We start from the raw sequence: 14,831 nt of genomic DNA, 5'->3' as shown, positions 1-14,831 counted from the left end.
ATCCAACGAACTGTGGATCAAAAATATCTGGGAAACTTGCATTCAATCTGTAGATCACTACAAAAGAAAAAAGGAAGTTCAAGAAAAAATAAAAATAACCACATAACAATAGAAATAATAAAAATAAAAAACAACAGACCGCATACAGTCTCAAACTTTTTTTTTTTGTTTTTGTTTTTGTTTTTTTTTGAGACGGGGTCTCGCTCTGTCGCCCAGGCTGGAGTGCAGTGGCGCGATCTCGGCTCCCTGCGACCTCCACCTCCTGGGTTCAAGCAATTCTCCTGCCTTAGCCTCCCCAGTAGCTGGAACTACAAGACCATGCCACCACGCCCAGCTAATTCTTTTTCGTATTTTTAGTAGAGACGGGGTTTCACCGCGTTAGCCAGGATGGTCTCGATCTCCTGACCTTGTGATCCGCCCGCCTCAGCCTCCGAAAGTGCTGGGATTACAGGCGTGAGCCACCGCACCCAGCCTCTTGTTTTTGTTTTTTAATGATCCATGCCTTCTGTGGCGTTATCAGAGGAGATTTTTGCCCGTTTCAACGCCCCAGAGTGCGACTTACCAAAAATAAGGGATGTCCACGGGGGTGGGGGGGCTGGGGGTGGGGTGAAAGTTTACCTTTTGTATCTGAAGCTCATAGCGAAATTTGCGATTGAAATGACTTCTCATTTTCCAGTGCATAAAGGAATGTGTCTTATTACACTTTGCAGTCATGTTGGGTGGAGTTAATATCTCTAGCAACGAGAAAAACACTTTTAGGAGTACAAGAAATCAATTCTTTTTCTTTTTCTCTTTTTTTCTGGAGATACTTCAAATTACTTCTATGCATTTGGAGAGCGGGAGAGAAAAACACCAGGAAGGAAGAGGGAACAAAGAAACTCTACAGGCAGAGACACAGGACTGAGCCGTGTTGGGGGCACTGGGGGGAGTGAGCCTTGGGGTTGCACCCTCGGAGCCCCACTGTCCTGGGAGCAGCCTTCAGAACCACCCTTTTGTTCTCTGAAGTACCAGGCGTTCAGCTTTTCCGAGGACTGGCGGCTGCACGTCTTTGTCCCTGCCCCCTCCATCTCTCGGCTCAGCCCCGTTGGGCAGCCTGGCCCACTCCCCACCCCTGCCCAGGGCCAACCCCTACTTCCCATGCCTCCTCTGCCCACCTGCAGCGCACTGGAGCCTTGGAGGCCCTCTCTGCGTCATTCAAGATGGGCCCCCCCGCCCCGGAGACTCCTACACTTTGACCTGCACACATCCTCCTGAAGCTTCCACTTCCTGGCCCCTGCCTGGCTTCTCACCTCCCCCACCTCAGCCCCCCAGGGGATGTCCCGCCTCTCCCAGTGGCCCAGGACATCCTCCACTTCCCGGGAACCCCAGGCACTTCCACATCCTCAGGTGTGACCCGACTACCAGCCCAGCCCTGTGTGTCCGGCTGTCTGTCTGTGTGGGTCTCCCCTGGGCCCCTGGAAGGAAGTCCAGCCCTGGCCCCCTCCTCCTTCTCCCCCTCCTCCTACCCTCCTGGTCTTTCTCCCCTCCCCCTCCGCTCCTACTCTTCCTCTCTCTCCTTTTTCTGCCCCTCGTCTCTCCTCCCCATTCTCCTTGTCACCCTCCTCCTCCACTCTCCTTTCTCCTCCTCCCCTGCCCATTCTCCTCCTCCTCTCCTCCTGCCCCTCCTCCTTTTTCCTCCCCTTCCTGCTCCCCTTCCTCCATCCTCTCCCCTCCTTCTCCCTCCTCTCTTTCTTCCTCCCCCTCCACCCTCCTCCCCCTTTTCTTCCCTCTCCTCCTCCCCTGCCCATTCTCCTCCTCCTCCTCCTCCTCCTCCTCCTCCTCTCCTCCTCTCCTCCTCTCCTCCTCTCCTCCTGCTCCTTCTTCCTCCGGCCCCTCCTCCTTTTTCCTCCCCCTCCTGCTCCCCTTCCTCCATCCTCTCCCCTCCTTCTCCCTCCTCTCTCCTCCTCCTTCACCCTCCACCTCCTTTTCCTCCCTCTCCTCTTCCTCCCCTGCCCATTCTCCTCCTCCTCCTCTACTCCTGCTTCTTCCTTCTGCCCCTCCTCCTCCTCTTTCTTCCCCCTCCTGCTCCCCTTCCTCCATCCTCTCCCCTCCTCCCTCCTCCTCTTTCCTCCCCCTCCACCCTCCTCCGCCTCCTTTTCCTCCCTCCTCCTCCTCCCCTGCCCATTCTCCTCCTCCTTCTCCTCCTTTCTCCTCCTCCTTCTCCTTTCTCCTCCTCTCCTCCCGCTCCTTCTTCCTTCTGCCCCTCCTCCTCCCTCCTCCTGCTCTCCTTCCTCCACCCTCTCCCCTCCTTCTCTCTCCCCTCCTCCCCCTCCACCCTCCTCCCAGTCCTCCTCTCTCTCCTCCTCCCCCTCCTTCTCCCTCCCCACCTCACCACCCTTCTACCCCACCTTCTCTATCCTCCCCTTCCTCCTCACCTCCTTCTCTTCCTCCCCCACCTCCTCCTCCTCTCTCCATTCTCCTCCCTCTCTCCTTCACCCTCTTCCTCCTCCACCCTCTCCTCCTCCTCCCCCTCTCCTCTTTCTTCTCCTCCTCCTGCTCCTTCTCTCCCCATCTCCACCCTTCCCCCTCCTTTCCCTCCATTTTCTTCTCTTCCTCCCCCTCCTGTTTTCTTCTCTTCCTCCTCCTCCTCCCCCTTTCTCCGTTTTCTTCTCTTCCTCCTCTTCTTTCCCTCCCCATCTCTACCTCCTCCCCCTCCTTTTCCTCTGTTTCTTCTTTTCCTCCTCCTCCTCCTCCCCCTGCTCATGTTCTTCCTCTCCTCCCTTGTCTTCTCCTTGTCCTTCTCCTCCTCTTCCTCGTTTCCCCCTCCTCTTCTGAAGCATCCGAGCACCCTGCCCGTGGGGTCAGGGCACGTCAGCTCTGGGCATATTGACATTCTCACCACCTGGGAGATTCCCCGGAGCTCGGGTATCGTGGACTGAAAGTGTGTGTCCTTCTGTCCCAAATTCCTCCGTTGAAGCTCTAACCCCTGGTTGGGCGGTGTTAGAAGGTGGGGCCTTTGGGAGGTGACTGGTGTGGGCTGAAGTTATGAGGGTGGACCCCCATGATGGGGGCTCCTGTGACCCATGATGGGACCCATGACCCATGATGGGGGCTCCCATGACCCATGATGGGACCCATGACCCATGATGAGACCCATGATGAGGGATTCCATGACTCACGATGGGGGCTCCCATCCATGACCCATGATTGGGGGGGGTCCCATGACCCATGATGGGGGCTTCCATGACCCATGATGAGGGATCCCATGGCTCATGGTGGAATCCATGATGGGGGATCCAATGATGCATGATGGGACCCATGATGGGGCATTCTTTGACCCATGATGGGGCATTCTTTGACCCATGGTGGGGGGGGGTCCCATGATCCATGATGGGACCCATGATGAGGGATCCTGTGACCCATGATGGGACTCATGATGAGGCATCCCATGACTCATGGTGGAACCCATGATGAGGGATCCCATGACTCATGGTGGAACCCATGATGAGGGATCCCATGACTCATGGTGGAACCCATGATGGGGGCGTCCCATGACCCATGATGGGACTCATGATGAGGGATCCCATGACTCACGGTGGAACCCATGATGAGGGATCCCATGACTCAATGGTGGAACCCATGATGGGGGCGTCCCATGACCCATGATGGAACCCATGATGAGGGATCCCATGATCCATGATGGGACTCATGATGAGGGATCCCATGACTCACGGTGGAACCCATGATGAGGGATCCCATGACTCAATGGTGGAACCCATGATGGGGGCGTCCCATGACCCATGATGGAACCCATGATGAGGGATCCCATGACTCATGATGGAATCCATGATAGGGGATCCAATGACCCATGATGAAACCCATGATGGGGGTTCCCATGACCCATGATGAAACCCATGATGGGGGTTCCCATGACCCATGATGGAACCCATGATGGGGGGGTCCCATGACCCATGATGGGACCTATGATGGGGGATCCTATGACCCATGATGGAACCAATGATGAGGGATCCCATGTGGAACCCATCAGGGAACCCATGATGGGGGGTCCCATGACCCATGATGGGGGATCCTATGACCCATGATGGAACTAATGATGAGGGATCCCATGTGGAACCCATGATGGGGGGTCCCATGACTCATGATGGAACCCATGATGGGGGGTCCCATGACTCATGATGGAACCCATGATGGGGGATTCTATGACCCATAATGGGACCCATGATGGAGGTTCCCATGACCCATGATGGAATCCATGATAGGGGGTCCTATGACCCATGATGAAACCCATGATGAGGGATCCCATGACTCATGATGGGACCCATGATGGGGGGGGGTCCTATGACCCATGATGTAATCCATGATGGGGGGGTCCCATGACCCATGATGGAACCCATGATAGGGGGTCCTATGACCCATGATGTAATCCATGATGGGGGGGTCCCATGACCCATGATGGAACCCATGATGGGGGGGTCCTATGACCCATGATGTAATCCATGATGGGGGGGGTCCCATGACCCATGATGGAACCCATGATAGGGGGTCCTATGACCCATGATGTAATCCATGATGGGGGGGTCCCATGACCCATGATGGAACCCATGATAGGGGGTCCTATGACCCATAATGTAATCCATGATGGGGGGGTCCCATGACCCATGATGGAACCCATGATAGGGGGTCCTATGACCGATGATGGGACCCATGATAGGGGATCCTATGACCTATGATGGGACCCATGATAGGGAGCCCTATGACTCATGATGAAACCCATGATGGGGGATCCTATGAACCATGATGGGACCCATGATGGGGGATCCTATGAACCATGATGGGACCCATGATGGGGGATTCTATGACCCATGATGGGACCCATGATGGAACCCATGATGGGGGGTCCCATGACCCATGATGAGGGATCCTATGACCCATGATGGGACCCATGATGGTGTTAGTGCCCTTCTAACAGGAGACCCCAGAACTTCATCTCTCTCTGTCTCTCTCTCTCTCTGCACCACATGAAGACACAGTGAGAAGATGACCCTCTCTCCAAGCCAGGAAGAGACCTCCCGAGGAGCCCAGCCAGCACCCTGACCTCCAGCGTCCAGCCTCTGGAAATGTGAGAGGCCAACGTCTGCGCTGGGAGCCACGTGGTCCCGTGCGATCTGGCCTGACGCTAAAGCCGTGGTATCACAGAACTGAGGGTGGGAGGGAGTGTCCTGGGCTACTCACCAATCTGTGAAAAGACGACAAACTTATCTGTGCAGGGGATACTGAAGGCTGCGCTCCTGCCCCGCACCAGGATGTGGGAACTTTGAGAACCGCTGGAGAGTCGAGAGATATCATCGAAACGACACCCGGTACGTGTTCCCTGAACATCCGTTTTGTAGTGAAGACACTCGTACTGTTGACGCCTGCTGCGGTAAGCGGTAAGGTTGGGGGACGACCCCGCGCCGATGGCACCCGCACCGGGGGCAGCCGGGCCTCTGCCCAAGGGCACACCTACTTGGCAACATTCAAGTACAGGTCGTACTGGACGTCCGCGGGGGCTGCCGGGCCTACCGCCCAGCTGCAGCTCAAGAAATCCACGTCGTGAATCCAGCAGGTCAGATTCTGCGCACCTGCCCGAGGCTTCCCACCTGGGTTCACAAACATGAAAGAGAACTCGAATCGGGGCCGGGCACGGTGGCTCACGCCTGTCACCCCAGCATTTTGGGAGGCCGAGGCGGGTGGATCACATGAGGTCAGGAGTTCGAGACCAGCCTGGCCAACGTGGAGAAACCCCGTCTCTACTAAAAATACAAAAATTAGCCGTGTGTGGTGGCTCGCGCCTGTGATCCCAGCACTTTGGGAGGCCAAGGCAGGTGGATCACCTGAGGTCAGGAGTTCGAGACCAGCCTGGCCAACATGGAGAAACCCCATCTCTACTAAAAATACAAAAATTAGCCGTGTCTGGTGGTACGCGCCTGTGATCCCAGCACTTTGGGAGGCCAAGGCAGGTGGATCACGTGAGGTCCGGAGTTCGAGACCAGCCTGGCTAACATGGTGAAACCCAGTCTCTACTAAAAATATAAAAAATTAGCCAGGTGTGATGTCGGGTCGCTGTAATCCCAGCTACTAGGGAGGCTGAGGCAGGAGAATTTCTTGAACCCAGGAGGCAGAGGTTGCATGGAGCTGAGATCACACCACTGCACTCCAGCCTGGGCGACAGAGTGAGACTTCGTCTCAAAAAAAAAAACAAAGCCGGGCATGATGGCTCATGCCTGTAATCCCAGCACTTTGGGAGGCTGAGGCAGGAGGATCACCTGAGGTTCGGAGTTCGAGACCGGCCTGGCTAACATGGTGAAACCCCGCCTCTACTAAAAATACAAAAATTAGCCGGGCGTGATGTCGGGCCGCTGTAATCCCAGCTACTCGGGAGGCTGAGGCAGGAGAATTTCTTGAACCCAGGAGGCAGAGGTTGCATGGAGCTGAGATCACACCACTGCACTCCAGCCTGGGCGACAGAGTGAGACTTCGTCTCAAAAAAAAAAAAAATAAAACTCTAATTGCTTTTTAGAGTGCCTTTTGTATTTTGAGGCCATGGTGGATACACAAGCCGTTGTAAAAAATAATAATAACATGGAGAGATCCTGCATATTCTTTTAATGATTTATTTATTCATTTTTACAGAGTCTCGCTCCGTCGCCCAGGCTGGAGTGCAGTGGCGCCATCTCGGCTCACTGCAACCTCCGCCTCCCGGGTTCAAGCAATTCTCCTACCTCAGCCTCCCAAGTATCTGGGACAATAGGCGCCGACTACCACACCCAGCTAATTTTTGTATTTTTAGTAGAGATGGGGTTTCACCATGTTGCCCAGACTGGTCGCGAACTCCTGACCTAGTGATCTGCCCACCACAGCCTCCCAAACTGCTGGGATTACAGATGTTTTTCTTTCACTGTTTGTGTGTGTGTGCGTGTGTGTACGTGTGTGTGTGTTTAAGACAGAGTTTCACTCTTTTTGCCCAGGCTGGAGCGCAATGGCTCACCACGACCTCCGCCTCCCAGGTTCAAGTGATTCTCCTGCCTCAGCCTCCCGAGTAGCTGGGATTACAGGCACCCGCCACCACACCTGGCTAATTTTTGTGTTTTTAGTAGAGATGGGGTTTCACCATGTTGGCCAGGCTGGTCTGGAACTCCTGACCTCAGGTGATCCACGGGCCTTGGTCTCCCAAAGTGCTGGGATGACAGGCGTAAGCCACCGTGCCTGGCCAATCTAGATTTTTTTTCTTTCATGGTTTTTTTTGTTTGTTTTTGAGACAACGTCTTGGTCTGTCACCCAGGCTGGAGTGCAGTGGTGAGATCTCAGGTCACTGTAGCCTCGAGCTCCTGGGCCCAAGTGATCCTCCAACCTCAGCCTGCAGAGTAGCTGAGATTACAGGCAAGTACCCTTTTGCCATGCTAATTTCTTTTTTTTTTTTTTTTTTTTTTTTTGAGACGGAGTGTCGCTCTGTCGCCCAGGCTGGAGTGCAGTGGCGCAATCTCCGATCACTGCAAGCTCTGCCTCCCGGGTTCACGCCATTCTCCTGCCTCAGCCTCCCAAGTAGCTGGGACTACAGGCGCCCGCCACCACGCCCGGCTAATTTTTTTGTATTTTTAATAGAGATGGGGTTTCACCGTGTTAGCCAGGATGGTCTCGATCTCCTGACTTCGTGATCCACCCGCCTCGGCCTCCCAAAGTGCTGGGATTACAGGTGTGAGCCACTGCGCCCGGCCACTAATTTCTTTTTAATTTTTTTTTTTTTTTTTTTTTTTAAGATGGAATTTCACTCTTGTTGCCCAGGCTGGAGAGCAATGGCACGATCTCAGCTCACCACAATCTCCGCCTCCCGGGTTCAAGTGATTCTCCTGCCTCAGCCTCCTGAGTAGCTGGGACTACAGGCACCTGCCACCACCCCTGGCTAATTTTGTATTTTTAGTAGAGATGGGGTTTCACCTAGTTGGCCAGGCTGGTCTCGAACTCCTGACCTCAGGTGATCCGCCCGCCTCGGCCTCCCAAAGTGCTGGGATTACAGGCGTGAGCCACTGCGCCCGGCCTCCCCAAGGAGCACTTTTACAGCCAAACCCACCTCTCTCAGCTCTCACTCCTGCTTATATCCCTGCAAACCAGGAGATGGTTTTCTATTTGTAAAATTTTGCCATTTCAAGACAGTTGTATTAATGAAATCACTCTGTGTGTCATGCTGTGGAGTGGTCTTTTTTTTCCAACTCGGCATAACTGCCTGGAAATCCATTAAACTTAAAAATAATTAAACTGAGTCCAGGCACAGTGGCTCCCGCCTGTAATCCTAGCACTTTGGGAGGCTGAGGCGGGTGGATCACAAGGTCAGGAGTTCGAGACCAACATGGTGAAGCCCCGTCTCTACTAAAAATACAAAATTTAGCCAGGCATGGTGGCGGATGCCTGTAGTCCCAGCTACTTGTGAGGCTGAGGCAGGAGAATCGCTTGAACCCGGGAGGCAGAGTTTGCGGTGAGCTGAAATCGCACCACTGCACTCCAGCCTGGGCGACAAGAACAAGACTCCATCACAGAAAAACAAACAAAACAAAACAAAACAAAAAACCAAAAAAAAAACGATGGACTTCTAATTAATTAAAAAACAAAGAAGAGGCCAGGCGTTGTGGCTCTCATGCTTATAATCCCTGCACTTTGGGAGGCTGAGGCGGGAGGATCACTTGAGCCTAGGAGTTTGAGACCAGCTCAGGTAACATAGCGACACCCCATCTCTACAAAAAGTATTTAAGGCCGGGCGCGGTGGCTCACCCCTGTACTCCCAGCACTTTGGGAGGCCGAGGCGGGCAGATCACGAAGTCAGGAGTTTGAGACCAGCCTGACCAACATGGTGAAACCCCGTCTCTACTAAAAATACAAGAATTAGCCGGGTATGGCGGTGGGCGCCTATAATCCCAGCTACTCGGGATGCTGAGGCAGGAGAATCGCTTGAACCCGGGAGCCGGAGGTTGCGGTAAGCCGAGATCATGCCAGTGCACTCCAGCCTGGCGGACAGAGTGAGATTCTGTCTTAAAAAAAAAAAAAAAAAAAGTGTTTAAAAAATTAGGTGGGCATGGTGGTACATGGGTGTAGTCCCACCTACGTGGGAGGCTGAGGCAGAAGGATTGTTTGAGCTCAGGAGGTGAAGCCTGCAGTAAGCTGTGATTGCACCACTGCACTCCAGCCTGGGCAACAGAGCAAGACCGTGTCAGGAAAGGGGAGAGGAGAGGAGGGGAAGGTAGGGGAGGGGGAAAGAGAGAAAGAGAGAGAGAGAAAGGGAAGGAGGGAAGAAGGAAGGAAGACAGGAAGGATGGAGGGAAGGAAGGAAAAGAAGAGGGAGAGAAGGAAGGAAGGGAGTGAGGCAGGGAGGAAAAGAAAGAAACGAAAGAAAGGGAAGGAAGGAAAGAGAAAGAAAGGAAGTAGGGTGGGAAGGAGGAGGGAGGAAAAGAAGAGAAGGAGGGAAGGAAAGAAGGAGTGAAGAAAAGAGAAAGAAGGGAGGGAGGGAAAGAGAAAGAAAGAGAGACAGGAAAGAAGGAAAAGAAGGAAAGAAAGAAAGAGAAAGAAAAAGAAAAGAAAAGAAAAAAAGACACAGCGAAGGAGAGAGGGAGGGAGAAAGGGAGGGAGAGAGGGAAGGAGGGAGGGAATAGACAGAGAATAAACAAACAATGAACATTTTTCTCACTGTTCTCAGGGAAGAGGATCCACGTGGAGAATGGTGGGTTGGCCACTCGGACGGTGTAGTTAGTCACTTCACATAAGGAAATTGCTCCGAACTGGCAATAGCTATTGTTCATTGCCTAAGAGAGACATAGGACTATGATGGCTGCTGAGACACCATGCTTAATTTGACGCTAATGATGTTCAGATTTTTTTTGAGGCAGAGTTTCGCTCTCGTCGCCCAGGCTGGAGTGCAGTGGCGCGATCTCGGCTCACTGTAGCCTCTCCCTCCCGGGTTCAAGCCATTGTCCTGCTTCAACCTCCCGAGTACCTGGGATTACAGGTGCCCGCCACCACACACAGCTAATTTTTAAAGTATTTTTTTGGGTAGAGACAGGGTTTCACCATGTTGGTCAGGCTGGTCTCGAACTCCTGACCTCATGTGATCCGCCTGCCTCAGCCTCCCAAAGTGCTGGGATTACAGGCGTGAGCCACCGTGCCCAGCCAAGATTTTTTTCTTTTTTGAGACAGAGTCTCGCTCTGTCACCCAGGCTGGAGTGCAGTGGCGCGATCTCGGCTCACTGCAAGCTCCGCCTCCCGGGTTCACACCATTCTCCTGCCTCAGTCTCCTGAGTAGCTGGGACTACAGGTGCCCGCCACCATGCCCGGCTAATTTTTTATACTTTTAGTAGAGATGGGGTTTCACTGTGTTAGCCACGATGGTCTCGATCTCCTGACCTCGTGATCCACCCGCCTCGGCCTCCCAAAGTGCTGGGATGACAGGCGTGAGCCACCGCGCCCAGCCTACTTGTGTATTCTTATAGCAATCCGCACGTTGGGTATGACAACTTTTCAGTGCCTTTTGATATAAGTAAGGCAGGTTCTCCTTCATTCACCTTTTTCAAAATTTCCTTAGTTTTTTTTTTCAGCATTTGTGTTTCTAAAGTTGAGAGTCAGTTTGCCATGGTATGGGGTAAAATCGCTCTGGGATTCTAGACTGTTTTATCTCTACTCTCCAAAATCACATACGAAGCCCTAAAGTTCAATGGGACTGTATTTGGAGCTGGGGTCTTTAAGAGGTGATTCAGGTCAAATTAGGTCACTAGGGAGAGTCCGGATCCAATAGGACTGGTGCCCTTATAAGAAGAGGAGATGAGGACACAGACACACACATAGGGACAACCCTGTGAGCACACATGGAGAAGACGGCGTCTCCAAGCCCAGGAGAGAGGCCTCAGGAGGAACCAGCCCTGCCCACTCCTTGATGTCAGATGTCCAGCCTCCAGGACTGTGGGAGAATCAATGTCTGTTGTTTATAAGCCACCCAGTCTATGGTATTCTGTGATAGCAGCCTGAAATGGACTAAGACATCCCATAAGAAGAGGAGATGATGGCCAGGCACAGTGGCTCACGCCTGTCATCCCAGCACTTTGGGAGGCTGAGGCGGGTGGATCACCTGAGGTCAGGAGTTTGAGACCATCCTGGCCAACATGGAGAAACCCTGTTTCTAGTTAAAATACAAAAATTAGCCGCACGTCGTGGCAGGCGCCTGTAATTCCAGCTATTCGGGAGGTTGAGGCAGGAGAATCGCTTGAACCCAGGAGGTGGAGGTTGAAGTGAGCCGAGATCACACCATTGCACTCCAGCCTGGGCGACAAGAGCAAAACTTTGTCTCAAAAAAAGAAAAAAAGAAGAGGAGATGAGGACACAGACACACACAGAGGGACGACCCTGTGAGGACACAGGGAGAAGATGGCGTCTCCAAGCCCAGGAGAGAGGCCTCAGGAGGAACCAGCCCTGCCCACACCTGGATCTCAGACTTCCAGCCTCCAGACTGTGGGAGAATCAATGTCTGTTGTTTATAAGCCGCCCAGTCTATGGTATTCTGTGATAGCAGCCTGAAATGGACTAAGACACCTCGTAACAAAAGGAGATGAGGACACAGACACACACAGAGGGACGACCCTGTGAGGACACAGGGAGAAGACGGCGTCTCCAAGCCCAGGAGAGAGGCCTCAGGAGGAACCAGCCCTGCCCACACCTGGATCTCAGACTTCCAGCCTCCAGGACTGTGGGAGAATCAATGTCTGTGGTTTAGGCCTCCTGGGCTGTGGGACTTTATAATGGTGGCCCCAGCAGAAGCATAAAGGGCCGTGATTTGAATTGTATTGAACGAACATAGCTCTTGGAGGGGACCAAATAGGTTCTCAGGGAAACATGCTCCTTTCCCATAAGACACTCACTTGTAAATAGCTCACAGTCTCACCTGGGCCACCCCATGAGGTCTGGCGCTGTTCTCCAACCCTGAGAACGCAGGTGATGACAAGATGGGGGATTTGGAAGGATTTTGTGATAAGGACCTTGTTTCCTGAGCACACGCTTTTGTTTTTGTTTTTTTTCTTTTTTGGTTTTTTTTTTTTTTTTTGAAACGGATTTTTGCTCATTACCCAGGCTGGAGTGCAATGGAGCAATCTTGGCTCACTGCAACCTCCGCCTCCCGGGTTCAAGCAATTCTTCTGCCTCAGCCTCCTGAATAGCTGGGACTACAGGCGCCTGCCACCACGTCCGACTAATTTTTCTTTTTATTTTTTGAGATGAACTCTTGCTCTTGTCCCCCAGGCTGGAGTGCAGTGGCACAGTCTCGGCTCAGTGCAACCTCCGCCTCCCGGGTTCAAGCAATTCTCCTGCCTCAGCCTCCCAAGTAACTGGGATTACAGGCGCCCGCCACCATGCCCGGCTAATTTTTATATTTTTAGTGGAGACGGGGTTTCACCATGTTACCCAGACTAGTCTTGAACTCCTGGCCCCAGGTGATCCATCCACCTCAGCCTCTCAAAGTGCTGGGATTACAGGTGTGAGCCACTGTGCCCGGCTAATTTTCGTATTTTTAGCAGAGACAGCGTTTCACCATGTTGGCCAGGCTGGTCTCGAACTCCTGACCTCGTGATCCGCCCGCCTCAGCCTCCCAAAGTGCTGGGATTACAGACGTGAGCCACCGCGCCCAGCGTGGGGTTGGGTTTCGCACCAGTCATAGCTTAGCCTCATTTCACTTTCACATCCACCCTGTCCAGTGTGTGCCATCTTAGATATCCTGCGGACGGGGAACCAGACCCTCCAAAGTCACTTCAAATCCCACAGCTGACTTCGGGGCAGAAACCAGGTAGTCATGACACCAGCGATGGGAGCAGTATTGGTTCTGAGATTCCTGCAGAAGACGGAAACGTCTTGTTCGTCAACATTAGAGAGTCTGGGCCATGCGCGGTGGCTCACGCCTGTCATCCCAGCACTTTGGGAGGCCGAGGCGGGCAGATCACGAGGTCAGGAGATCGAGACCCTCCTGGCTAACACGGTGAAACCCCGTCTCTACTAAAAATGCAAAAAATTAGCCGGGTGTGGTGGCGGGCGCCTGTAGTCCCAGCTACTTGGGAGGCTGAGGCAGGAGAATGGCGTGGACCTGGGAGGTGGAGGTTGCAGTGAGCCGAGATCGCGCCACTGCACTCCAGCCTGGGTGACAGAGCAAGACTCCGTCTCAAAAAAATAAATAAATAAATAAATAAATACATAAATAAATAAAATAAAAATAAAAAACAATAGAGAGTATGATTTACCAGCATAGAATAGTCGGCGTCTTTGACACACTCGATATCGGTCACATTTCTGTTAAGGTCCCAGGTCAACTGCTGAGCCTTTGCTTTCATCCTTAGGTTCGTGATTGGTGGGTTTGGATCTAAAGTGGTGACAGGTTGGAGTTAGAAGAGATACATAAGCATCTTAAAACAGCATTGTAAGGGGTATGGTTTTTTTTGCCCGTGGAGTTAACCAATACCTTTGGGAGGTGGAGTTCTTTTATTTTATTTTTTTAAATTTTTTGAGACGGAGTTTCACTCTTGTCACCCAAGCTGGACTACAGTGGCACGATCTCGGCTCACTGCAAGCTCCGCCTCCCGGGTTCAAGCAACTCTCCTGCCTCAGCCTCCCGAGTAGCTGGGACTACAGGCGCCTGCCACCAAGCCCGGCTAATTTTTTTTTTTTTTTGTATTTTTAGTAGAGATGGTGTTTCACCATGTTAGCCAGGATGGTCTCGATCTCCTGACCTCGTGATCTGTCTGCCTCGGCCTCTCAAAGTGCTGGGATTACAAGCATGAGCCACCATGCCCAGTTGATATAAAACAATCTTAAAACAACATTGTAATGGGTATTTTTGTTTGCTTGTTTGTTTTGAGATGGAGTCTCACTCTGTCGCCCAGGCTGGAATTTAGTGGTGCGATCTCGGCTCACTACAACCTCCGCCTCCCGGGTTCAAGTGATTATCCTGTGTCAGCCTCCTGTGCAGCTGGGATAACAGGTGCCTGCCACCACACTCGGCTAATTTTTGTATTTTTACTAGAGATGGGGTTTCACCATGTTGGCCAGGCTGGTCTCGAACTCCCGACCTCACACGATCTGCCTGCCTCAGCCTCCCAAAGTGCTGGGATCACAGACGTGAGTTACTGAGCCTGGCTGGGAAGTGGAGTTCTATGTAGACAGGAGACTTCTGTGAGCTGGTGGAAGTCATAAAGCAAACGGGCGTGGTGGCTCACGCCCGTAATCCCAGCACTTTGGGAGGCCAAGGTGGGCGGATCACAAGGTCAAGTGATCAAGACCATCCTGGCTAACACGGTGAAACCCCGTCGCTACTAAAAATACAAAAATTAGCCGGGCGTGGTGGCGGGTGCCTGTAGTCCCAGCTACTCGGGAGGCTGAGGCACGAGAATCGCTTGAACCCAGAGCGGGAGGTTGCAGTGAGCGGAGGTTGCACCACTGCACTCCAGCCTGTGCAACAGAGTGAGACTCCGTCTCAAAAACAAACAAACAAAAAAGAAATCATAAGCCAATAATGCCATATTGATCTAATCAGCCTTCCTTATAAGCTTGATTTTATCACATTCCCAAAGGTGTGGGATGTGGGGAGAGGGGACACTCAACCAAACAGACCAATTATGCTTTTCCTGTGGTTGTGAAGTATACCTTTTATAACCAGGTATGTCATGCGTGTTATTTTCAAGAACCGAGAACAAATTGTGGTTTAGGAATGTCACACAAAGGCCGGGTGCAGTGGCTCATGCCTGTAATCCCAGCACTTTGGGAGGCCGACGGGCACAGAT

The 14,831-nt window shown here is 52.6% G+C and overlaps 1 protein-coding gene and 1 long non-coding RNA gene across 3 annotated transcripts in view; one reads left to right on the top strand and one right to left on the bottom strand.

Moving 5' to 3' along the window:
• Positions 1 to 14,831, bottom strand: part of LOC129530049 (interleukin-3 receptor subunit alpha) — a 40,285-nt gene that overhangs the window by 15,249 nt on the left and 10,205 nt on the right. Inside the window, exons 3-7 of one of the 2 annotated variants that reach the window (XM_055377217.2) lie at positions 13,296 to 13,414; positions 9,713 to 9,827; positions 5,507 to 5,639; positions 5,233 to 5,417; positions 619 to 734 (exon numbers count right to left, since the gene is read on the bottom strand). In XM_055377217.2, the coding sequence (XP_055233192.1) occupies positions 619 to 734; positions 5,233 to 5,417; positions 5,507 to 5,639; positions 9,713 to 9,827; positions 13,296 to 13,414 (668 nt within the window). The remainder of the gene's footprint in view (positions 1 to 618; positions 735 to 5,232; positions 5,418 to 5,506; positions 5,640 to 9,712; positions 9,828 to 13,295; positions 13,415 to 14,831) is intronic. The other variant, XM_055377218.2, reaches the window with a different exon arrangement.
• Positions 1 to 14,831, top strand: part of LOC129530051 (uncharacterized) — a 28,606-nt gene that overhangs the window by 7,871 nt on the left and 5,904 nt on the right. The window contains exons 4-5 of the long non-coding RNA XR_010132618.1: positions 806 to 1,386; positions 5,025 to 5,360. This is a non-coding gene — a long non-coding RNA (uncharacterized lncRNA). The remainder of the gene's footprint in view (positions 1 to 805; positions 1,387 to 5,024; positions 5,361 to 14,831) is intronic.

This window comes from Gorilla gorilla, chromosome Y (assembly GCF_029281585.2).
Source record: "Gorilla gorilla gorilla isolate KB3781 chromosome Y, NHGRI_mGorGor1-v2.1_pri, whole genome shotgun sequence".
NCBI classification, from domain to species: Eukaryota; Metazoa; Chordata; class Mammalia; order Primates; family Hominidae; genus Gorilla; species Gorilla gorilla.
This window is presented reverse-complemented; position numbering and strand designations above follow the sequence as displayed.